The sequence below is a fragment of the Oreochromis aureus genome, linkage group 4 (assembly GCF_013358895.1).
Source record: "Oreochromis aureus strain Israel breed Guangdong linkage group 4, ZZ_aureus, whole genome shotgun sequence".
NCBI lineage: Eukaryota > Metazoa > Chordata > Actinopteri > Cichliformes > Cichlidae > Oreochromis > Oreochromis aureus.
In genome coordinates, this window is record NC_052945.1 from 36,952,333 (window position 1) to 36,978,837 (window position 26,505).

Sequence of the window (26,505 nt, forward strand, 5' to 3'; positions counted from 1 at the left end):
GCCCATAGGTGTGAATGCGGGAGTGAATGTGAGTGCGAATGGTTGTCTGTCCCTGTGTGTTAGCCCTGCGACAGACTGGCGACCTGTCCAGGGTGTACCCCGCCTCTCGCCCTATGACAGCTGGGATAGGCTCCAGCGCCCCCCGCGACCCTGGAAAGGATAAGCAGAAGCCAATGGATGGATGACATTAATATAACACCTTCCTCAGGTGAGCACTCAAACTGCTTTCTGCATACGCATTCACAGACACTGCTGGTATAACATGGGATAGTTTTAATGATGACCTTTTTTGTCTTTCTCGCTGTCTTAGTGTGAATATACAGTTTTGGGAACACAAACACATATCTCAGTTGTAAAGTCTCCACCACTTTATTAGGTCCATCTGTTTGCAGTCTACAGCACCAGACTATCTGCTCTATGTAATGACACGACCGCTTTGCCAGTTGTTTACCTGTAACTTCTATCGCAGCAGCAATCCCACCGCAGTTGCTGCAAAAATGGCGTAGTGTAGTTAGCCATAACGTTACATAAGCTGTAGATGGCAGTGTAGACCTTTGGGCCGAGTTTCTGAATTACCGAAGAAGAAGAAGAAAAACAACCTTCCTCTTCGTCTTAACAGACGTTACAAAACAAGCTAAGCTCCCTGCCCGGCAGTGCTTTTCTAATGCTTCGCAGCGAATGGGGTTTGATCAGTTCTGTAGCGTGGACAGGTCCGATCCCCTGTGGGTGAGTTACCTGTCACAGACACCGTGTCTTTTCCTCTAGCTTTAAACTCTCGTAGTTGGCGTTGACTGCCGGTGCCGGTGTCCGGCACATGCTAATCGTAAGCCACGGCAAGTTGCGTGTTATTTAGTCGCGTCTTAGACGCACTTCTCTCATTAGAAATGTCATTGTTACAGCTGATCGTTGAGCCTCCATTGGCCAAGTGCGTTTCACATTTCCTCTAATCTGAACTCCAGAACATCAAAGGGTTCGCAGTATGTAGGATACATGTTCACCGAGCTGGAACCGTGTTTGTGGTGTTTTCCCTCGTTTCCTGGTCTGTAGGAACTCGTTGTCATCAGTCCCAGTACACACTCAAACGTCCCAGTGTCAGTGTTATTAAGTGTCCTGTAGTCTCTCTCCCACACGTGGCACTGTGCCACGGATTAATGCCACTCTGGTAGTATGTTTAAAACCATGTCAGAGCCTGCCATTAATGAAGTACCTAAGGGTCTTACTTGAAGCTGGTTCTGGAACCAGGACTGCAGTGAAAAAGCAGCCAGTGCCCAAAGAGTGTGAACGGATGACTGGGGATGAATGGCAAAATGAATATAAGTAATAGGTGTCTCAGGATCGATGTCCCAAACCAGTCAGCATTACAAAGGCAGAGGTCCAATGATAAGTCCCTGGCACATAGAGCTGGGTAGGACCTCATATACCGGCACGCCATGAAGTAGGTGCTAACAGCACACACTCACCTGAACTAGCTAACACAGGGCGGAACAATTCGGATCATGAAGAATTCAACTACAACTGTGACATCATCAAACTACCAACTGATTTCCCTCCACTCCACAACATGGAAGCTCATCCTGAGCAGACGCACGAGCACTGCTCACAGTAACACCACAGGATGGAGCAGTACCCCAGGGGTGGGGGCTGATACAGCAGATACAGAAACACCAAGTATCAGTATTTTGTTAAATAAAATAAAATGCTATGGGAATACTACGACCAGGAGGGCTCATCTCATGCACCACTACTCTGAGATGATATTAACTGAGAAACCTTAAACTGTCTCAACCAAAACAAGCATCCATCACTTAGCTTGTCAAGCTAATAGCTCAGGCACTGATGTACAGATGGGACAGCAACCACGGTGCATCTACGAAACACATCCTATAGAACAGGAAGGTTCTGAGGGGTAATGGCTATGCATGTAACAACCGTTATGATTTTAGTAGATTTATTACAGTTAATTGGTATATTATTAGAAATTGATTGGCTGTAATTAATAACTTGAGCACATTTGATCTGTCTCTATCCTTTATTAGTTTCAGGTATGTCTTTGTTCCAGGTGTTGCTCTTATACTGTGACTGGTGTGATCAAATTGAAGATTATGTTTAGTTGAAATAACAAAAATAAAAATGTTGCCGTTTATTAATATTTCACAGCTGATGATATCAAGTTTCACTTTGGTAGGTTATATTTTGACATGGGACGAGACTTGACAGCAGCTGGTACGTAGGTTGGGGTTAGGTTTTCTTTTGTTTGCTCGGGACATGAAATCATACCATAGTTTGAAACTGCAGTCAGTATCACAACACTGGTTACCATCTTTCGCTGTTTGCCAAACCTTTCTACGTCAGGCTCCTGTGTGCGGTCACATAACAGGGCCCGATTGATTCAGGCTGTAGCTCAAGTGGTATCTAAGTATCTAATGTTTTAATGTTCCTCATTATTAAACATTTGCACATAAATAAGTGACATCATATTCAGTACTTACTTTTAACAGTTTACTCTTCGGCCGCTCCGCTTCTGCCGTCTGTGGCAAAATTATCCACAGTGACTGCCGCGCTATGAATTGTGGGATATGTTGGGCCACGAAGTCTACATCGCCACAGCCTTAAAATTCAGGGAAATGAAGGACGCATTTCGAGCAGCCTTTGAATTGGGACAGCCTTCAGCACGCCGCTGTGACGTAATCGGCCTTAAAATGCAGCCTTTAAGGCTGCAGACCCTGAATTGGGATACAGCCACAGTCTGTGTCCACCAGCTACAAAACCATTCCCCTTTTGGGAGTTGCCTTGTTATTGTCTGTTTAACTGGGTGGGCAACTCCAGGCCTCGAGGGCTGGTGTCCTGCAGGTTTTAGATCTGACCCTGGGTCAACACACCTGAATCACATGATGAGTTCATTACCAGGCCTCTGGAGAACTTCGGGACATGTTGAGGAGGTCATTTAGCCATTTGAATCAGCTGTGTTGGATCAAGGACACATCTAAAACCTGCAGGACACCGGCCCTCGAGGCCTGGAGTTCGACACCCCTGTCCTATACTGTGATGAGATATTCTTTTCATTTTAATGTTTTTAGCTGCATGTAGCAGTAAAATGCAACATTGTTGATCTAAATAAGACAAGAAAGCTATATTAATAACTCCTGGCCACACATTACTTATGTGTGGCCAGGAGTCTGTCTTTTCCTGCTGTTGTTAAATATCTTCAACCTTGCTCTTCCTGTTCCAGGATTGGAACCGTACATGGTACACCGATAATCCTGACTTCACCCAGTGTTTCCAGAACACGGTCTTGGTGTGGTTGCCATGCTTCTACCTTTTGATATGTGCACCCTTTTACCTCGTCTACCTCCACACCCATGACCATGGATATATATGTATGAATCACCTCAACAAAGCCAAAACAGTGAGTTATGGGAGCCCACTGTAGTAGTTTTCATCACTTCACTCATCTGTTCTCTCAGTGGAGCAAAGCAGAAACTGATTCAAACACAAATGTTTGAAGATTCACGTCATGATGCAATTCCAACTTCAGGAAAATGGGATGTTGTGGAAAATGAAAATTGAATAAAATCATTTTATTCATTTATTCAGGAAAAACAAATGTTTAAACTGAGGAAAAGGTACAATTTAAAAAAACAACAAGGTTATTTTGAATTTGTTGGAAGTAACACATCTCTTAAAAACTTCCATGTTTCCCGTTGTGTGAGATTCCCTCTTCTTTTAAAAACAGTCCATAGTCGTCTGGGAGCTGAGACCTGTTGCTGGACTTTCGGGAGAGGAATGCTGTCTAATGTTTGTCCTGGGTAGTCTTTGTGTTGTTCCACGATGTGTCTTGGAGTTGTCTGCGCCTGCAGCCCTCGGATAAAGTGGTGAGCTAACTGGTGTGTAGAGTACAACCTGCTGAACCCAAACATGAGCGTGCCCTGAGAGGGGGCCTCCAGCCTGAATGCACCATGTTCTGCGACTCCATTGTTGAGGTGGCTGCTTGGCGCTGCGCCTGCAAAGTAGTCGGTGCCTGATTCAGGTGTTGTTGCGGTTTACATCAAAGTGATTCTGATTCTGGTTTAGGTGACCTCCCCCAGTTACGCTGCAGTAGGCCTAGGCTGCTGGGGGATTCCCATAATGCACTGGGCGTTTCCGCTTCACTCACTATACACCTCTGTATTCAAATGCTAGTTATTCTTCATCTGTGGCTCTCTTCCACAGCGTGTCTTTGTCCTGTCTTCCACAACCGCTCACGGCAGATCCCCCCCCGACGTCAAAGTGCGTGCTCAAAGAGCCTCATTGATTGTTGGGGTTTTCTTTGTATGATTGTAGGGTCTTTACCTTACAGTATAGAGCATGTTGATGCATCTGTTGTTGTGAATTGTTGCTATATAAATAAAATTGAATTGACTCAATAAGCTTCATCGATGTGGTGCTGCCGACTGCAACTGAGGATGTAGTCGGGCAGTGGAAGGAGTACTTTGAGGATCTCCTCACTCTCACCCACACTTACCCAGATTCTCCTCTTTGTATGTTAACTTGCCCATCACTATGTGCAAGGCCACTGAGGTAGTTGAACAACAAGACCCCAGGGCTGGCTGAGATTTGCCCCGTGTTGGCAACAGTAAGTCTGAGACGATTGTTCTTACTGCAGCGTGCCCACTCCAGGTCAGGGACAAGCTGTTGCTGCAAGTAGAGCAGTCTAAGTATCTCAGGGTGATGTTCATGAGTCAGGGCAGTGGGAGACTAATATACTGGGGCTGCATCTGCTGTGGTCTGCTGTGCCATAGACATTGTCGATAGAGGCATTAATGTGTGTCCCTTCTCTCAGCTTTGGGTAGTGATCTAAAGCAGCGGCCCCCAACCCCCCCCCCCCCCCGGCCAGCAGAAATTGACTTTGTGTCAAGTGTGAGTGGGCTCTGTCTCAGAGTTGGGGTGAATTCAGTCATTCAGGAGGGACTCAGAGTAGAGGCAGGTGAGGGGGTCCTGGTATCTGATATGCCTCATGGGCCCCTCATAGTTGAGGGTTCTGGGCCTGTCCTAACCAGGAGGAAGGCTGAGCACAGTCGTGTTACTGAGCTGTTACCAGTTAACCAAACTGGTTCCAAATGTTCCTACAGCTCTTTGATATTAGTACCACTTACTTTTCCAGTCTACATTGCTGTTAACAAAATCATAATGACATTATTTATTTTTTGAATTGCATGTTTTCACAGTTTAAACATTTGATGTTCTACTACCCAAAGATATTATTATAAAGGATCACAGTTTAATCTAATCTAGCTAAACTGCCATACTGTTTTAATTATAGTGACTGAGCAGTGTGTTTGTAGTTTCATTGGTTGGTTGCACTTGTCACTACTGTAACTGTGGTATATGTCAGTCATATGTCTATAAACAAAATACCAAATGTATTTAACAACTGTTTAAAGAAATATTGATGACACAAGTGTTAAATCCAGGAGCAATTTCATTTGTTTCCACAGGCTGTTGGCTTTTTACTTTGGATTATCTGCTGGTCAGATGTGTTTTATTCTTTCTGGGAAAGGAGTCATGTCAGCAGCCCAGCACCTGTCCGCCTCGTCAGTCCGACCTTACTGGGCCTCACCATGGTGAGCGTTCAGGCTGTCTCTACCGTCTCTTTATGGAGCTGAGAAAAGTTTACATGTATTTTGTTATTTAGGGTAGCCTTTCTTTTTTCACTTAACTCTTACATTTATGCTCTTTAATATATATTATAAAAACTAAATAGACTATTTTTGTTAGTATATAAAAATATTTGCATGTGCTTGTGCCGCAGCTGTTGGCTGTCATGTTAATCCACTATGAGCGGATGAAAGGGGCTCAATCATCAGGGGTGATGCTGATCTACTGGCTGCTGGCACTGCTGTGTGCCACTGTCACCTTCAGGTCAAAGATCTTTCAGGCCTTGGAGCAGGTCAGTGCTCACTGAGCAGGACTACACTCACTTAAATGATGATAAATAACTGGTTACTAATCGAACTGATTTTGTAGTAAATAAACAAAATAAGGTTGTTTGGTTAAAAACATCCTTTTTTGTGCAGCCTCAGACAGTGTGTGTGTGGAGGTACACCACCTTTTACATCTACTATGCTCTGCTGCTGATTGCTCTGTTCCTGTCCAGCCTGACCGACCAGCCACCCCTCTTTTCCCGGGATGTTAAAGACTCGGTGAGGCTGCCTGACAAATCCGTCTTTCTTTCCTTGTCACTCATTTATACTCAGATTACTATATTGCCATAAGTATTCACTTACCCCTCCAAATCCCCGAGTTCAGCTCGGCCTTTGTTCCTGGAACTCTTAATGCTTCAGTATGCCCAGATAGTTTGCACATTTTGATGCTCCCAACTTTGTGGGAACAGTTTGGGGATGTTCCACATTCATCTTCAGTGTCTGACCTCAAAAATGTGCTTCAGGAACAAGGGTCAAAGATTCCCATAAACACACTCCTAACCCTCGTGCAGAGTCTGCCCAGAAGAGTTGAAGCTGTTAGAGCTGCTAACGGTGGGCCAACATCATATTAAATCTATGGATCAGGAATGGGATGTGATGTGTGAAGGGAGAAAGACGAATACTTTTGGTAGTACAGTGAAAGCACTGCTGTATCAGTGTCTTCTGCTCTTCTAAGCCATGGATATCTTTGCACCAGAGAAATCATTTGGCTCTAACTGCACGATGTTTGTCTTAAGAATCCGTGCCCTGAGCCTGGAGCATCTTTCCTCTCCAGAATAACCTTCTGGTGGATCACCAGGTAGGAACACGCTGTTCCACTCCGGTAAACATGCTCTTATTTCTGTGTAATAACATTCATGAACAAAATCTCATATCAGTCGACATCATCTCTAAAGAAGGAACTGATTCTTATTGATAAATTCAAATTCAAATTTTATTTGTCACATACACAGTCATACACAGTACGATTTGCAGTGAAATGCTTAGGCAACTGCTCGTGACCTAAAGAAAAAAGACTGAATAGGGTAGGAAATAAATATGAAAATTAAAAAGGGTAAATTTAACTGGGAAAGAATAAGATAAAATATAAAAATTAAAGTTGAAAATAAAATAATTGTACAACAAAATACGCCAAAATACACAAATACACAATATAGAAATATATAAGAATGTGTGAAGAATATGATATTTGATACAAGGCTGACGTCTTCCTTATTGAAACTTCTAGTTTCTGCATGGTCCTTTGGGGCTTTCTGGAAACGTTGCTGCACATTGAGCTCCTACATATTTTGTGTCTTATCCTCCTATCTGTCCTAACCTCTCCACCAGAATGATGATGACAGGCTACAGGCGCCCACTGGAGGAGAAGGACCTGTGGTCTTTGAACGCTGAGGACTGCTCCCACAGAGTGGTCCCACAGTTGGTCAAACGCTGGAACACACAGTGCCAAAAATTTAAAAGGTCAGGAAAGGGATCAAACTTCTTTATACAAATGCAGATTGTTTGGGAAACATTCAGCCAGGTTCACTCACCTTTCTCTTTCATCTTCACAGGTCAGAGGATAAAATGCTGTACTCGTCCAAGCGAGTGCCCCACAGTGAAAACCCGCAGGGCCAAGCTGTGGAAGAGTCTGAAATCTTGATTCTGAGACCTCGAAAGAAAAATAAAGAGCCCTCACTGCTGTGGGCCTTGTGCCTCACGTTTGGGCCCTACTTCTTCATCTCCTGCATCTATAAATTAATCCAGGACATCCTAATGTTTGTTGGCCCTGAGATCCTGCGGTGAGGAAACTGTAGACCCTTTGATAAGATGACATTGAGTCGTTGATCTGTCTGAAGTTACATCGTGCATTTCTCATGTTCTAGAACTTTGTTTAAATAATTGGGAAAACACGTCAGAGCCCATCTGTTGCACTAAATATATTTTTGCCAGGACTGCTGTGCCTCAACAAACTCCTCCCACACAATTTTTTTTCTCAGCGCCCAACTCGCGCTCCGTTCCCATCAACGGACTACCCAAGCCTGATAGGACTCCTCCAGCTCAGGCCGTTCCTCCAGGTCTCACTGTCAGGTCTCCCAATGGGACTACAGAGTGGAGCACCCACTCAGTCACCCTAAGAAGGCTGGGTGCTCTGAACTGAACACAAAATCTAAGAGCTGCAAATGTGAATTAAAGCTGCAAGCAGCGTTATGAGGGCCCTCGCACCCCCGGCGTGTCGAGCCACGCCCAACACCTAAAACCAGCACGTCCGATCTGATGTCACATTGATGGAATTCATGCATTTAACCACCAGCTAACATTTCATCTCATTCAATCATGATTATAGTCATCCCACTAGGTGGCGCTCTAACCATTACTGACAAATGGCATAAGAAACATTTCCGGATCGAGTCTCATCACGCCTGCGACCTTTGGGAGAGATTGGACATTGTGTTTTTGAGTGACAGCAGATTACTGCTTTTTGGCGAGTGATTGAAACTCCACGTGCCGCCATGATCACCCCGTTTCCCTGAACGTAAAAAGCTTCGCAATTTAAAATAACAAAGGTCTTTAGATTCCACACACAGGAGATTGGGTCAATATGATGAAATCCCTTGGAGGAGTTCGTCAAAGTATGAGGCCTGAAAAGAAGGGAAAATGTCGCCAAAATTACACATTGATTTTAAAATGGCTGACTTCCTGTTGGATTTGGGATATTGCTCCAGGAGACGTTTTTGTACATCTTGATATCTCCTATAAGCTCACCAGGTTTCAGACTCATAGATAAAACACAGAGCAGGGGCTGTTGATTTGAATATTTGTAGGGGGCGCTGTGGAGCCATTTTGCGCTATTCAATGAAAATGATCACATAACACGATGGCCCTCATCACATTGGAGGTGTGCGCCCAATTTCAAGACTTTTTAAACTTTCCAAGCCCCTCAAAAGCCACTTCATCTTTCATGGTGAACAGCGTTGCCACCAGGGTGCGCCGTTCAGTTTAAAGTCACAATTTTCTCACTGAAGCATCATGAGGGACTGATGGTGATATTCACCACTTTTGAGGTGGCCACGATGAACCTGTGAAAATCAGTACAACAAAATAAAAGACATGACATTTCCTGGTGCCACTAGGTGGCGCTCTACGTATTCCTGACAATGGGCATATCAATCTGTTCAGGGCGGGTCTGACATCATCCCTGTAAAATCTGGTACTGATCAGATTGGATTTCATTGAGTTACATTAATTTGTTTCTTCATGGCGAGACCTCAATGTTCGCCATGCTGCTGGGGTCACACCCTTTCGCGAAAACTCACAGTTTTCACTGTAACCCAAGTCCAACTCCTTAAGGCTTTCCTGGAGAAATTTGAGGCTGCAAATGTCACCCATAACAATACTGTACTCCAAAGTGTAAAACATGACATTTCCTGTTCCCACTAGGTGGCGCTGTCCCTGGTGTCAAATATGGCAGTTGAAATATGTTCAGGGTTGGAGCCTTATCATATGTGTGCTCTTTGGTCCACGTCGGACCATGTATGACAGAATGAGAGACAATACGATTTTCATGGCGAGTCATCGAAATTCGCCGTGGCGCCACGGGCTCACCGTATCCCGAAAACTCAAAAGCTCCGCAATTTAACATGGCCCAGGTGTGTAGTTGACACTGACCAAATATGAAGCTTATATAATCAAACCCCAAGGAGGAGTTCGCAAAAGTTCGAGGCATGGAAATGGCAAAATTAGAGCCAAAATGTCACCTTCACTTCCAAATGGCGGACTTCCTGTTGGGTTTGCGTCAATGGGCCCACAGACTTTTTTGTTCGTCTTGGCATGATACACATGTGTGCCAGATTTCATACATGTAGCTCAAACGATGTGTTCGTAGGGCTGCATTAAACAAGGGATAGGTGGCGCTCTAGAGCCATTTCCCAGTGCTCATAAGTAAAACCAATAAAATACAAAATTTTTCACCAGACCTGGCATGTGTGCAAAATTTCAAGAGTTTTTGAGCATGTTAAAGCCCTCAAAAAGGCCCTTGTTTTGCCTGAATAATAATAATAATAATAATAATAATAATTAAAGCTGCAAGCAGCGTTATGAGGGCCCTCGCACCCCGGCACGTCGGGCCACGCCCAACACCTACAACCAGCACGTCCGATCTGATGTCACATTGATGGAATTCATGCCTAGAACCACCAGCTAACGATTCATCTCATTCAATCATTATTATAGTCGTCCCACTAGGTGGCGCTCTAACTATTACTGACAAATGGGATAACAAACATTTTCGACCTTGAGTCTCATCACGCCTGCGAACTTTGGGAGAGATTGGACATTGTGTTTTTGAGTGACAGCAGGTTACTGCTTTTTGGCGAGGATTGAAACTCCACGTGCCGCCATGGCCACCCCCGCTTCCCTGAACGTAAAAGCTTCGCAATTTAACATCACAAAGGTCTTTAGATTCCACACACAGGAGATCGGGTTAATCTGATGAAATCCCTTGGAGGAGTTCGTCAAAGTATGAGGCCTGAAAAGAGGCGAAAAAGTGGCTAAAATTACACCTTAATTTTAAAATGGCTGACTTCCTGTTGGATTTGGGATATTGCTCCAAGAGACTTTTTTGTACATCTTGATATCTCCAATAAGCTTGCCAGGTTTCAAACTCATACATAAAACACAGAGCAGGGGCTGTTGTTTTGAAATTTTGTAGGGGGCGCTGTGGAGCCATTTTGCGCTGTTCAAGGAAAATGAACATATAAAAAGAAATCCTCATCACATTAGAGGTGTGCGCCAAATTTCAAGACTTTTAAAATTTCCAAGCCCCTCAAAAGCCACTTCGTCTTTCATGGTGAACAGCGTTGCCACCAGGGTGCGCCGTTCAGTTTAAAGTCACAATTTTCGCACAGAAGCATCATGAAGGACTGATGGTGATACTCACCGCTTTTGAGGTGGCCACGATGAACCTGTGAAAATCAGTACAACAAAATGAAAGACATGACATTTCCTGGTGCCACTAGGTGGCGCTCTACGTATTCCTGACAATGGGCATATCAATCTATTCAGGGCGGGTCTGACATCATCCCTGTAAAATCTGGTACTGATCACATTGGATTTCATTGAGTTATACTAATTTGTTTCTTCATGGCGAGACCTCAATGTTCGCCATGCTGCTGGGGTCACACCCTTCAGCGAAAACTCACAGTTTTCTCTGTAACCCAAGACCAACTCCTTAAGGCTTTCCTGGAGAAATTTGAGGCTGCAGATGTCACCCATTACAATACTGTACCCCAAAGTGTAAAACATGACATTTCCTGTTCCCACTAGGTGGCGCTGTCCCTGATGTCAAATATGGCAGTTGAAATATGTTCAGGGGTGGAGCCTTATCATATGTGTCCACTTTGGTCAAGGTCGGACAATGTATGACAGAACGAGAGGCAATAAGATTTTCATGGCGAGTCATCGAAATTCGCCGTGGCGCCACGGCCTCACAGTAACCCGAAAACTCAAAAGCTCCGCAATTTAACATGGCCCAGGTGTGTAGTTGACACTGACCAAATATGAAGCTTGTACGATGAAATTCCAATGAGGAGTTCGCAAAAGTTCGAGGCATGGAAATGGCAAAATTAGAGCCAAAATGTCACCTTCACTTCCAAATGGCGGACTTCCTGTTGGGTTTGCGTCAATGGTCCCAGTGACTTTTTGTTCGTCTTGGCATGATACACATGTGTGCCAAATTTCATACATGTAGCTAAAACGATGTGTTCGTAGGGCTGCATTTAACAAGGCATAGGTGGCGCTACTGAGCCATTTCCCAGTGCTCATATGTAAAACCATTAAAATACAAAATTTTTCACCAGACCTGGCATGTGTGCAAAATTCCAAGAGTTTTCGAGCATGTTAAAGCCCTCAAAAAGGCCCTTCTTTTGCCTGAATAATAATAATAATAATAATAATAATAATAATAAGAAACGGAGCAGATACAATAGGGCCTTCGCACTCTCAGTGCTCGGGCCCTAATAATTAAAGCTGCAAGCAGCGATATGAGGGCCCTCGCACCCCCGGCGCGTCGAGCCAAGCCCAACACCTAAAACCAGCGCTTCCGATCTGATGTCACATTGATGGAATTCATGCATTTAACCACCAGCTAAAATTTCATCTCATTCAACCATTATTATAGTCGTCCCACTAGGTGGCGCTCTAACCATTACTGACAAATGGCATAACAAACATTTCCGAGCTCGAGTCTCATCACGCCTGCGACCTTTGGGAGAGATTGGACATTGTGTTTTTGAGCGACAGCAGGTTACTGCTTTTTGGCGAGTGATTGAAACTCCACGTGCCGCCATGACCACCCCGTTTCCCTGAACGTAAAAAGCTTCGCAATTTAACATCACAAAGGTCTTTAGATTCCACACACAGGAGATCGCGGCAATGTGATGAAATCCCTTGGAGGAGTTCGTCAAAGAACGGTGCCTGAAAAGAAGGGGAAATTGTCGCCAAAATTACACATTCATTTTAAAATGGCTGACTTCCTGTTGGATTTGGGATATTGCTCCAAGAGACTTTTTTGTACATCTTGATATCTCCCATAAACTCACCAGGTTTCAGACTCATAGATAAAACACAGAGCAGGGGCTGTTGTTTTGAAATTTTGTAGGGGCGCTGTGGAGCCATTTTGGGCTATTCAATGAAAGTGATCACTTAACAAGAAAGCCTCTCATCACATTAGAGGTGTGCGCCAAATTTTAAGACTTGTTAAACTTTCCAAGCCCCTCAAAATCCACTTCATCTTTCATGGTGAACTGCGTTGCCACCAGGGTGCGCCCGTTCAGTTTATAGTCACAATTTTCTCACTGAAGCATCAAGAGGGACTGATGGTGATATTCACCGCTTTTGAGGTGGCCACGATGAACCTGTGAAAATCAGTACAACAAAATGAAAGACATGACACTTCCTGGTGCCACTAGGTGGCGCTCTACGTATTCCTGACAATGGGCATATCAATCTGTTCAGGGCGGGTCTGACATCATCCCTGTAAAATCTGGTACTGATCACATTGGATTTCATTGAGTTACACTAATTTGTTTCTTCATGGCGAGACATCAATGTTCGCCATGCTGCAGGGGTCACACCCTCTGACGAAAAGTCACAGTTTTCACTGTAACCCAAGACCACCTCCTTAAGGCTTTCCTGGAGAAATTTGAGGCTGCAGATGTCATCGATCACAATACTGTACACCAAAGTGTAAAACATGACATTTCCTGTTGCCACTAGGTGGCGCTGTCCCTCATGTCAAATATGGCAGTTGAAATATGTTCAGGGCTGGAGCCTTATCATATGTGTGCTCTTTGGTCCAGGTCGGACCATGTATGACAGAATGAGAGGCAATAAGATTTTCATGGCGAGTCATCGAAATTCGCCGTGGCGCCACGGGCTCACCGTATCGCGAAAACTCAAAAGCTCCGCAATTTAACATGGCCCAGGTGTGTAGTTGACACTGACCAAAGATGAAGCTTATACGACCAAATCCCAAAGAGGAGTTCGAAAAAGTTCGAGGCATGGAAATGGCAAAATTAGAGCCAAAATGTCACCTTCACTTGCTAATGGCGGACTTCCTGTTGGGTTTGCGACAATGGGCCCACAGACTTTTTTGTTCGTCTTGGCATGATACACATGTGTGCCAGATTTCATACATGTAGCTCAAACGATGTGTTCGTAGGGCTGCATTTAACAAGGCATAGGTGGCGCTCTAGAGCCATTTCCCAGTGCTCATATTTAAAACCATTAAAATACAAAATTTTTCACCAGACCTGGCATGTGTGCAAAATTTCAAGAGTTTTTGAGCATGTTCAGGCCCTCAAAAAGGCCCTTGTTTTGCCTGAATAATAATAATAATAATAATAATAATAATTAAAGCTGCAAGCAGCGATATGAGGGCCCTCGCACCCCCGGCGCGTCGAGCCAAGCCCAACACCTAAAACCAGCGCTTCCGATCTGATGTCACATTGATGGAATTCATGCATTTAACCACCAGCTAAAATTTCATCTCATTCAACCATTATATAGTCGTCCCACTAGGTGGCGCTCTAACCATTACTGACAAATGGCATAACAAACATTTCCGAGCTCGAGTCCCATCACGCCTGCGACCTTTGGGAGAGATTGGACATTGTGTTTTTGAGCGACAGCAGGTTACTGCTTTTTGGCGAGTGATTGAAACTCCACGTGCCGCCATGACCACCCCGTTTCCCTGAACGTAAAAAGCTTCGCAATTTAACATCACAAAGGTCTTTAGATTCCACACACAGGAGATCGCGTAAATCTAATGAAATCCCTTGGAGGAGTTCGTCAAAGTATGAGGCCTGAAAAGAGGGAAAATGTCGCCAAATTTACACATTAATTTTAAAATGGCTGACTTCCTGTTGGATTTGGGATATTGCTCCAAGAGACTTTTTGTACATCTTGATATCTCCAATAAGCTTGCCAGGTTTCAAACTCATACATAAAACACAGAGCAGGGGCTGTTGTTTTGAAATTTTGTAGGGGCGCTGTGGAGCCATTAAACGCTGTTCAAGGAAAATGAACATATAAAAGAAAACCCTCATCACATTAGAGGTGTGCGCCAAATTTCAAGACTTTTAAACTTTTCAAGCCCCTCAAAAGCCACTTCATCTTTCATGGTGAACTGCGTTGCCACCAGGGTGCGCCGTTCAGTTTATAGTCACAATTTTCTCACTGAAGCATCAAGAGGGACTGATGGTGATATTCACCGCTTTTGAGGTGGCCACGATGAACCTGTGAAAATCAGTACAACAAAATGAAAGACATGACATTTCCTGTTGCCACTAGGTGGCGCTCTACGTATTCCTGACAATGGGCATATCAATCTGTTCAGGGCGGGTCTGACATCATCCCTGTAAAATCTGGTACTGATCACATTGGATTTCATTGAGTTACACTAATTTGTTTCTTCATGGCGAGACCTCAATGTTCGCCATGCTGCTGGGGTCACACCCTTCAGCAAAAACTCACAGTTTTCTCTGTAACCCAAGACCAACTCCTTAAGGCTTTCCTGGAGAAATTTGAGGCTGCAGATGTCACCCATAACAATACTGTACTCCAAAGTGTAAAACATGACATTTCCTGTTCCCACTAGGTGGCGCTGTCCCTGATGTCAAATATGGCAGTTGAAATATGTTCAGGGGTGGAGCCTTATCATATGTGTCCACTTTGGTCAAGGTCGGACAATGTATGACAGAACGAGAGGCAATAAGATTTTCATGGCGAGTCATCGAAATTCGCCGTGGCGCCACGGCCTCACCGTATCCCGAAAACTCAAAAGCTCCGCAATTTAACATGGCCCAGGTGTGTAGTTGACACTGACCAAATATGAAGCTTGTACAATGAAATTCCAATGAGGAGTTCGAAAAAGTTCGAGGCATGGAAATGGCAAAATTAGAGCCAAAATGTCACCTTCACTTCCAAATGGCGGACTTCCTGTTGGGTTTAGGACATGGCCATAATAGACTTTTTGTGCGTCTCGAACGTTAGATATGTGTTCGAGTTTTATACATGTAGGTCATACCCATCTCGGGGCTCGCGTTTCTCATTTTTCTAGGTGGCGCTACTGAGCCAATTTTCCCTGGACATGTCTCACGGACATTAAAATACGTAAATTTTCACCAGACCTGATGCGTGTGCAAAATTTCATGAGTTTTTGAGCATGTTTAGGCCCTCAAAAGGCCGATTCATTTGCCGAAATAATAATAATAATAATAATAATAATAATAATAATAAGAAACAGAGCAGATACAATAGGGCCTTCGCACTCTCGGTGCTCGGGCCCTAATAATAATAAGAAACGGAGCAGATACAATAGGGCCTTCGCACTCGAAGTGCTCGGGCCCTAATTAAAGCTGCAAGCAGTGATATGAGGGCCCGAGCACCCCCGGCGCGTCGGGCCAAGCCCAACACCTAAAACCAGCGCTTCCGATCTGATGTCACATTGATGGAATTCATGCATTTAACCACCAGCTAAAATTTCATCTCATTCAACCATTATTATAGTCGTCCCACTAGGTGGCGCTCTAACCATTACTGACAAATGGCATAACAAACATTTCCGAGCTCGAGTCTCATCACGCCTGCGACCTTTGGGAGAGATTGGACATTGTGTTTTTGAGCGACAGCAGGTTATTGCTTTTGGCGAGTGATTGAAACTCCACGTGCCGCCATGACCACCCCGTTTCCCTGAACGTAAAAGCTTCGCAATTTAACATCACAAAGGTCTTTAGATTCCACACACAGGAGATCGCGTAAATCTAATGAAATCCCTTGGAGGAGTTCGTCAAAGTATGAGGCCTGAAAAGAGGGAAAATGTCGCCAAATTTACACATTAATTTTAAAATGGCTGACTTCCTGTTGGATTTGGGATATTGCTCCAAGAGACTTTTTTTGTACATCTTGATATCTCCAATAAGCTTGCCAGGTTTCAAACTCATACATAAAACACAGAGCAGGGGCTGTTGTTTTGAAATTTTGTAGGGGGCGCTGTGGAGCCATTTTGCGCTGTTCAAGGAAAATGAACATATAAAAGAAATCCCTCATCACATTAGAGGTGAGCGCCAAATTTCAAGACTTTTAAACTTTTCAAGCCCCTCAAAAGCCACTTCATCTTTCATGGTGAACTGCGTTGCCACCAGGGTGCGCCGTTCAGTTTAAACTCACAATTTTCTCACTGAAGCATCAAGAGGGACTGATGGTGATATTCACCGCTTTTGAGGTGGCCACGATGAACCTGTGAAAATCAGTACAACAAAATGAAAGACATGACATTTCCTGGTGCCACTAGGTGGCGCTCTACGTATTCCTGACAATGGGCATATCAATCTGTTCAGGGCGGGTCTGACATCATCCCTGTAAAATCTGGTACTGATCACATTGGATTTCATTGAGTTACACTAATTTGTTTCTTCATGGCGAGACCTCAATGTTCGCCATGCTGCTGGGGTCACACCCTTCCGCGAAAACTCACAGTTTTCTCTGTAACCCAAGACCAACTCCTTAAGGCTTTCCTGGAGAAATTTGAGGCTGCAGATGTCACCCATTACAATACTGTACCCCAAAGTGTAAAACATGACATTTCCTGTTCCCACTAGGTGGCACTGTCCCTGATGTCAAATATGGCAGTTGAAATATGTTCAGGGGTGGAGCCTTATCATATGTGTCCACTTTGGTCAAGGTCGGACAATGTATGACAGAACGAGAGGCAATAAGATTTTCATGGCGAGTCATCGAAATTCGCCGTGGCGCCACGGCCTCACCGTATCCCGAAAACTCAAAAGCTCCGCAATTTAACATGGCCCAGGTGTGTAGTTGACACTGACCAAATATGAAGCTTGTACGACCAAATCCCAAGGAGGAGTTCGAAAAAGTTCGAGGCATGGAAATGGCAAAATTAGAGCCAAAATGTCACCTTCACTTCCAAATGGCGGACTTCCTGTTGGGTTTAGGACATGGCCATAATAGACTTTTATGTGCGTCTCCGAACGATAGATATGTGTTCCGAGTTTTATACATGTAGGCCATACCCATCTCGGCGGCTCGCGTTTCTCATTTTTCTAGGTGGCGCTACTGAGCCAATTTTCCCTGGACATGTCTACGGACATTAAAATACGTAAATTTTCACCAGACCTGACGTGTGTGCAAAATTTCATGAGTTTTTGAGCATGTTTAGGCCCTCAAAAGGCCGATTCATTTGCCGAAATAATAATAATAATGATAATAATAATAATAATAATAATAATAATAATAACAATAATAAGAAACAGAGCAGATACAATAGGGCCTTCGCACACTCGGTGCTCGGGCCCTAACCAGGCTGGTGAAAGACCAACATTTCATTAAATGATGGACTCTAGTTGTGGAAGTGATGACAAACATAGTAGAAAGTGCGATGTATTGCTTTGGGCTGCTCCGTGTTTTTCTACTACATTAGTACACGATGCAGTTTTAATAAGGACTGAGGGGAAGGACGCATGTGCTTAATGTTCCTTTGTTTCCTGTTTCTCTGTAGACTGCTTATCCAGTTTGTCAATGATTCCAGCGCCCCCTCCTGGCAGGGCTACTTCTACGCTGCTCTGCTCTTCGTCTGCACCTCCGTGCAGTCACTCATCCTGCAGAAGTACTTTCATGTATGCTTTGTGTCAGGCATGCGCTTACGCACTGCAATCATTGGAGCCGTCTATAGGAAGGTAACGGACAAACACAAGTGCTGCTTCAGAGCAATTTAGATTCTTTGTGATGAAGCTTGATAAATGTAACCATGTTCATCATCTCTTCATTAAGAAAGTGCTTTGGAGCTGACTGTTATTCTGTCCATCAGTGGTTGCTTTTGCTGGAAAGCCTTTATCTCATCGCTTCATCTGTTCCTCAGGCCTTGGTCATCAGCAGCGCGGCACGGCGAACCTCTACAGTGGGAGAAATCGTCAACCTGATGTCAGTGGACGCGCAGCGCTTCATGGATCTCATCACATATATCAACATGATATGGTCTGCTCCTCTGCAGGTGGTGCTGGCCCTCTACTTTCTTTGGCAGGTCAGGTTAAGTAGAGAAACTAAACTTTAAATATAATTTTAAAATCAAATATTTAATACTGCTTACATACTTCAGTATAAAAAAAATAAACATGCTATTGTGTGTTGCCTCAGCTCATGAGGCTTGGGCAGCTGTGGAAGCTTGATTGTTCCTGCGTATGCAGGATGGAGTCCAGATGGTGTTTAATGTAATGATTGTCAGTTACAGCTGGTTTCTCCATTTATAAAGTGCAACAAAATCTGTTTTTAAAAAGTGGCGCTCTGCTTGTGGAAGGCTTCCAGTGACCGTGGCTGGATGGTTCCACGAGTGTGACTAATACTGTTCACCACAGGCTTACACTGAAACAGTTTCTTTGTTGTCATGTGTGCAGAACCTGGGTCCGTCTGTGCTGGCTGGAGTGGCTGTGATGGTGCTCATGGTTCCTGTTAATGCTGTAATTGCAATGAAAACCAAAGCTTACCAGGTGGGACTTTGTTATTATTATCCCTACACCCGTATACACCTTCATTACATTTTCATGTTCTACTGTTATAATTATTGGCAGGTTTCAATCCTTCAGCCATGTGGAGGCCTTTCTGTGTGGAGCTTACATGTTCTCCATGCAGGGTGCTCCTGCTCCTGCATCATTAGTCGTATTTGTGAACATCTTTGTGTTAGCCCCGTGACAGACTGGGAGCGGCTCCAGGGGGCATCTCGCCCTGGATAGACTCTAGGCACCACATCCACCCAATCCTGGGACAGATGGATGTATACATCCATGTCAGACTTTACTGGAATTACCACATTTTCCAGTAAATAATGGACAAGTTCCCAGTACATACATTTGATAGAAGTATACATTTCAGTGTTTCCCAGCCGTTTGGAGCCACGGTCCATATTTCACTTTAGAAAAATCCCACGGCACACCACCAAACAGAAATGTCACCAAAAGCATACTGATAAGTCTTCCACCAGATATAGCAGAACTGGCTCAGTTTGTCCCCAGTTTACCTTTGTTGCTTCCTTCTAACCACTACTCATGCTCGGGCCTTCACCTGGGTCAGAGTTTTCTCCAGGACCAGGTCAGACTGAACACTTTTTCTTTTCAAATATTTATCTGTTGCTATTACACACTGCATCATCTCACTCACAGCATGACTATTATGTCATTTCTTCCTCGTCGTCTTCTGTTTTACTGCCAGTCAGCAACCCATTTCATTAGAGCAGGTAGTTGTACTGCCCTCTAGTGGTAGAGAATGTCATTGTTCTGCCCGTTACTCACGCCGCTCGCTTAGAGTACCAATCAGGTGGAACCAGATAATGTTCCACGGCACACCTGATCATTTCTCACGGCACACCTATGTGCCGCAGCCCAGTGGTTGGGAAACTCTGAGGTAGGTAACAGGCCTAAAATCTGTAGAATAAAGCAGGGTGGTCACCATGTAAATGCCAGGCCATTTCTATTAAAGAGTGTGTGATAATGTGTCGAGTGACAGCAAGTACAGTGATTATCTTCATTTACACACACACACACACGTTGTTAGCTTGTAGCCATTTGTAGCCCAGTGTTTGTGTGTTTGTTGCAGGTGGCTCAGATGAAGAGTAAAGACAATCGCATTAAGCTGATGAATGAGATGCTGAATGGCATCAAAGTGCTGAAGCTTTATGCCTGGGAGCTGGCCTTCAAAGGAAAGGTGTCAGAAATTCGTGAAAGTGAGCTGCGTGTCCTGAAAAAGGCTGCCTACCTGGGGGCGGTGTCAACCTTCACCTGGGTCTGTGCACCATTCCTTGTAAGTCTGACCACAGTGGACAAACATTACACACATCCAAGTGAGCCGCTGCAGATCAGTTAAACCAAACACTGCATTTTACTGTCATTACATTTGAAATTCTCATTGCGATGTCTTTTGCATCACTGCACAGGTGGCCCTGTCGACCTTCGCTGTGTATGTACTGATTGATGAACAAAACGTGCTGGACGCCCAGAAGGCCTTTGTGTCGCTGGCACTCTTCAACATCCTGCGTTTTCCTCTCAACATGCTGCCGATGGTCATTAGTAGTATGGTGCAGGTGTGTGTCCCTCCGTCGTCTTCACACACTCATCCCGTTACAAAGAAACACACTCTTTGAGTTGGCTTCAACGACTCTGTGGTCAGGTTGGAAAGCTTCAGGTTTACCAAAACGTTAGATGGATGCCAATCTGTGCCAGTGCTCAAACTGGGATGGTAGGATTGGTGTACATGAGCTTAAGGACCGTAAGTAAAAGCTTGGATGTCTTTTTTTTTTGTTACATTAAAAGCTGTTGAGTGTAGGGCGTGTTGTACCGACCATCACAAGGACGTTTTGATGGATGTAATCCAGGTAAGGAAATCCAGGAAGTTGACTGTATAAAAGACGGACGATGAGGCTCTGCTTCTTCCCACTGTACAAAAATGAAGCTGTTTGTGGGGCTACCGTGTCCCGTTTGCGGGGCTACCGTGTCCCGTTTGCGGGGCTACCGTGTCCCGTTTGCGGGGCCAGAGTGAGCTGTACACTGTGTTAGAGGCTTGTTGGCCATGCAGAACACCTGTGCTGTGCTCATAGTCAGTGTGCTTGAATAATTCATTACATCTGAGTTTTTGTATCGCTGATGTCAGACAGAGATGACATCATCCACACACACAGACTCAGTCTATTGTTAAAGTCTCAAAGGGAAACATTTAATCCTGATATTTACAGTAGCTCTGAGGATGATATAAACAACTGGTTTACAACCATTGCACCCACTCTGCAGCCTGCTAACATGAACGCTTGACTGGGTTTCCAGGTGTGGTTTGGTTGTAATGCTACGTTGTAGCTTGCTACACTAAAACAAACGTGATGCTGTTGTAGTCAGTAATTCTGTTTAATGTATATTAATATTTAATAGTATAACATGGATATTAAAGCTGTGCTTAGCGACACAGTCATGAGTAACTAAGCAGTACAGAAAGCAACTGAGCACTCAGCTCTGCATGCTCCTGTGTTTGTGATGACAGAGGAGGACGTGTGTTTTCCAGCTCTCTCTAACTGGGTCCTGTCAGGAAGTGCTGATGGACGTCCAAAGGTCACGGAGTTTCAAAGGAGTGATGGTGTAGGTCACAATATGTGCTTCCCTTTTCCAGGTGGGTGAGGGCACCGTGTGTGGCTCTCTTCCTTCTATAGGCCAATGAGAGGAGGGGTCAGGTGTTGGTGCAACATGAAACTGTTGATTTCCTGTGGCTGCTTCAATCAGAGGAGGAAGACGGTGGAGCACATGCTCTGAGAACACCACCTGGAATCCCGACTGGTCCGGGAGCTTTGTGTGGGTTGACCTTTTTCAAGGGATAATGTCCCATCAGCAATGCTAGGATCAGTGTGGCAGCCTGACTGCCCTCTCCAGGGCATGACACGTCTTCCTTAGCATAGCTCATCTGAACACTGTTTTCCTTTTATAGTCAGGGATGCAGCAGAGGTGCTTGGGGTCATAGAAAGTGGACTCCACTTTATCCTTGTAGTTTCTCTTGGGCTTTCCCATGGAATTCCAGAGGTCATACCTGGCTGCTTTTTAAGCTTCAGAGTTGTCGGAGTTTAGGCAGAGGTTAGCACACCTGCCTCCATTTACCCAGGGTTTCCACTAGACCTCTAAGACCTGTCCTGTAAGACCTCCTCAGCTTCAGTTTCCTGAAAACGGCTTTTTTTCTTTTTGTTTGAGTCTTTGTATGCAGGCAGCAGCAGTGTGGAAGCGTGGGGATACCATACCATACCACCTTTATTTATAAAGCACTTTAACATAAAACCAGAGTTCACAAAGTGCTGTACATGCTAATAGCATAAGTAAAGAAAATTAAAATAAGATAAAATAAATAACTAAATAACTAAAATAAATTAAAACATGTTAAAACAAATTGAGTCAACCCCTCTAATCAGTGCCAAAGGCTTCAGCGAATCAATATGTTTTAAGAAGACTTTTAAATTCAGAAAGAGAAGAGGCCTGCCTAACATGCATGGGCAGATCATTCCACAACTTTGGAGCAACTACAGCAAAAGCACGATCACCTTTAAATTTATACTTAGTTTTCGGTACCTTAAGGAGCTGCTGATTGGCGGACCTAAGGGAACGGGCAGGTGTATATGGTTGTAGTAGCTCCGAGAGGTAGGGGGGGGGGGCAGGCCATTAAGAGATTTAAAAACAAATAAGAGAATTTTAAAAACAATCCTAAAATGTACAGGTAGTATTAGGGTTCAGAAATTGAGGAGGAAGACCAAAAATAATGACCACTGATCCTGCCGGGTGCAATTAGACGACATTTTAATGAATACACATGTTCAACACTGTGCAGATTCAGTGTTGAACTGTCTTACAATAGTCAGAACAAAGACTTTATAGGGGTGAAATAGTACAGCCCCCCCCCCTTCTGTTGCCAGGCAGACTCAATACAGCATACGTCAATGCAAAACCACAACCGTTCAGTTAACTTTGACATAGTTTAAAAGAACATCATCTTCGGCTCGAACCCAGGTGCTTCCCCCAGCTCGCCTTCGCTGTCGCTTATCTCTGGGACATCTGGTGTACTTCCTGGAACAGACTAACACGTACGCACCCCAACTTTGCAGTTACAGCAAAACACATCTTAACTTCTTACCTACTAAATGAGTCTACTTATATGTATGTGTATGTGTGTGTCAGCTTCTGCTGCCCTTTATTTCACCCTTCACTTCATCAGCTAAACCTTGTAACCTTTCCACCAGACAGAAGGCCAGCACGTACACAACTGAAACTATGTGTGTGTGTGTGTGTCTCGTCCTTAAATGCTCTCTCATCTCACCCGTTGCACTTCTGACCTTTCACCAGAACAGAGGCTCATCCTTACATGTAGTAACCTAACTGGAACTATATATGTAATCTACTGAATAAATGTTTTAATCAAAAACCTCTACTAAAAGCTTAATCCAAAGATATAGATACATAAAAGATACTACAGATTCATAACCTACTCACAGTACTTGCACTCAGACTCTGCTTTCGGTTTCACTTCCTGCCCTGCACACTCTGCAAACCTGCAGTTTCTCGTGAAGCCTTTTAGGCCCAGATTATATTCAGAGGTGAGCCTTTCAAATAATGCAATGTAATCTGCCTATAAACATTTTAAGATTATAGATTCAACTCAGCAGTTTAAAGTGGTTCTTCTTGGACCTGTAATAAAAGCTTAATTGGGTGCCAATATGTTTAAACATCTAAATGCAATATCAATATTAATAATTAATGGAATAGTAATAATGATCATAAAAAATAGCAGCAAATAATAGCAGCATAATATCTTACTACTCCTGACAGTAGCCAGTGGAGTAAAATTAAAATTGGGGTAATGTGCTCAGACTTTTTTGTTCCAGTTAAAAGACGTGCTGCAGCATTTTTCACAACCTGCAGGCGCCTAATGGACGCATCACTAACCCCACAATAAAGTGCATTACAATAATCCAGCCTAGAAGTAACAAAGGCATGGATTACTGTCTCAAAAAGCTGTTTCGATAAGATGGGCTTTATTTTGGCTAATTGCCTCAAATGAAAAAAGCTAGATCTTACAACAGCACTGACCTGGCTTTCAAGTTTAAGATTTGCCTCCATTTTAACTCCCAGATTAGTGATGACTGGTTTAACATACTGTGCCAGCGAACCAAGATCTATAATAGTGGCCTCGGAAGCGCCACCAAAAACCATCACTTCTGTTTTCTGCTCATTAAAATGTAAAAAGTTCAAAGCCATCCAGGCCCTTATTTCATCAAGGCATCTGAGCGGAGGGTCTACTGAGAAGCCATTTATCTTTTTAAGTGGGAAATAAATCTGGGAGTCATCAGCATAACAGTGGAAAGAAATCCCATATTTCCTGAAAATAGACCCAAGGGGTAGGAGATATAGGGAGAAAAGAAGCGGGCCTAAAACTGAACCCTGTGGGACCCCACATTGAAGAGAAGCAACAGAGGATACAAACTCCCTGAGTTTCACAGAGAAAGTTCGCTCTGCCAAATAGGATCTGAACCACTGCAGTGCGGTACTCCTAACACCCACCAACTGCTCTAAACGGGAAATTAAAATATTATGATCCACTGTATCAAAAGCAGCAGTTAAATCTAACAGCACGATAATAACGCAGTCACCTGAGTCAGTTGCTAAAAACACATCATTAAAAACTCTTAAAAGGGCAGATTTGGTACTATGTAAAGCTTTAAAACCAGATTGGAAAACTTGTAAAATACAGTGTTCTTCTAAAAAGGACATTAATTGCTTGTAAACTACCTTTTCAAGAATCTTTGAGATAAAAGGCAGTTTGGAAATAGGCCTGTAATTTGCAATAATATCAGGATCAAGAGCAGGTTTCTTGAGTAAAGGCTGAATCACTGCATGTTTAAGATTCACAGGTACAACACCAGAGGACAGACTACTATTTACAATGGATTGTACAACTGATGCTATAGTGAGAAAAACCTCTTTGAAAAATCGAGGAGGGAGAGCATCATAAGGGGAACCTGAGGGCTTCATGTGAGCAACCAACTCCTGCAGGCAGAGCAAAGAAACTGGCTCAAACCTGTCAAAGACAGCAGAGCTAGGGACAGGGATAGAAGGGTCGAGAACGGACTGGGAAATTTGCGCTTTGACAGATAGCACTTTATCAATAAAAAAGTGTAGGAAGTTTTCACAAATTTCCTGAGAGGACTCGACACCAACAGTCTGTGGAACATGAAGGACCATGTCAATAGTCTTAAATAAGACATGAGGCTTACGACAATTTGCCTGAATAATCGCAGCAAAATGTTTCCTCTTAGCATCTTTTACAGTTTTCTGGTAGGAATTCCAGTAATCTTGTAATATTTGGTATGCCACCTGAAGTTGATCCTTCTTCCATTTATGTTCAGCTCTCCTACACTTTCTTCTGCCAGCACTGGTGTCTTCATTCAGCCAGGGTTCAGATTTGGCTTTAACTTGCCTAAGCTTAAAGGGGGCCACTGAATCTAAAACAGTTTGGCAGACAGAGTAAAACCACGCACTCAGCTATTCTGTATCATTACATATGAAATCAGGAAGGCTGCAGTTCTGATTAAAAACAATAGAGAACTGTCCAGCAGAGGAAGGGTTAAAATGCGACAGCACCTAGTAACAGCAGGAGGAAGATTAACTTTAGTACAAGGAAGGAAAACCTCAAACAAGACAGGCTTATGGTCTGACCATACAATATCACAAAGCTCTAAGTTAGAGACAGGTAAATTGTGAGTTAAAACAAGATCCAACGTGTGCCCATATTTTTGTGTAGGCACAGACACGGGTTGCACAAGATCAAAAGAGTCAATAAGATTTAAAAAGTCCTTTGCCATTGGCTTGTCAGGGCAGCACACGTGAATATTGAAGTCCCCAATAATAAGGACATGATCATATTTTGGCATAATTTCAGCCAACAGATCAGAAAAGTCATTTAAGAAGTCCTTATTGTATTTGCGGAGTCTGTAAACCACAGCACAGAGCACTGTGTGAGAGCGACCTAGCTCAAACACACTCAGTTCAAAGCTACTAGGTGATGTTGATAAGGGCAGTGGTTTACATTTATACTGCTTCTTAAAAACAACCGCTAGTCCTCTTCCTCTGCCTGATATTCGAGGAGAGTTTAAAAAGCAGCAGTCATCAGGTAAGAGATCTGTGAAAACGCTGGACTCACCGGCCCTCAACCATGTCTCAGTTATACAGAGGAAATCCAGTCCTTGGGTCATAAATAAATCCCTTAAGATAAAAGTTTTATTACTCAGCGATCTAGTGTTCACCAAACCAAACCTGGTGGAGGTCAGCGTGTTCGTGGCTGACTGCGAGACCCGACACAGCGGCCGCAGGTTCTGTAGGTTCGCACCGCGCCGACGAAGATGAGGGAAAATCTTTCGCGGCTGGGACATCTGATCCGAGCCAACAACGGGCACCAGCCAGGCATCGATGGGCTCCAGAGAGCG

The 26,505-nt window shown here is 43.9% G+C and overlaps 1 protein-coding gene across 2 annotated transcripts in view; it reads left to right on the forward strand.

Annotated features, from left to right (window-relative positions):
* Window positions 1-557: 557 nt before the first annotated feature.
* The window catches only part of abcc1 (ATP-binding cassette, sub-family C (CFTR/MRP), member 1), a 56,250-nt gene continuing 30,302 nt past the window's right edge, over window positions 558-26,505 (forward strand). For both annotated transcript variants that reach the window (XM_039611198.1, XM_031755796.2), the window contains exons 1-13: window positions 558-726; window positions 3,230-3,406; window positions 5,475-5,600; window positions 5,789-5,926; window positions 6,054-6,179; window positions 6,698-6,759; window positions 7,290-7,421; window positions 7,514-7,741; window positions 18,016-18,193; window positions 18,376-18,537; window positions 18,908-19,000; window positions 20,103-20,306; window positions 20,440-20,586. In XM_039611198.1, the coding sequence (XP_039467132.1) occupies window positions 679-726; window positions 3,230-3,406; window positions 5,475-5,600; window positions 5,789-5,926; window positions 6,054-6,179; window positions 6,698-6,759; window positions 7,290-7,421; window positions 7,514-7,741; window positions 18,016-18,193; window positions 18,376-18,537; window positions 18,908-19,000; window positions 20,103-20,306; window positions 20,440-20,586 (1,821 nt within the window). In that variant the 5' untranslated portion in view covers window positions 558-678. The remainder of the gene's footprint in view (window positions 727-3,229; window positions 3,407-5,474; window positions 5,601-5,788; window positions 5,927-6,053; window positions 6,180-6,697; window positions 6,760-7,289; window positions 7,422-7,513; window positions 7,742-18,015; window positions 18,194-18,375; window positions 18,538-18,907; window positions 19,001-20,102; window positions 20,307-20,439; window positions 20,587-26,505) is intronic.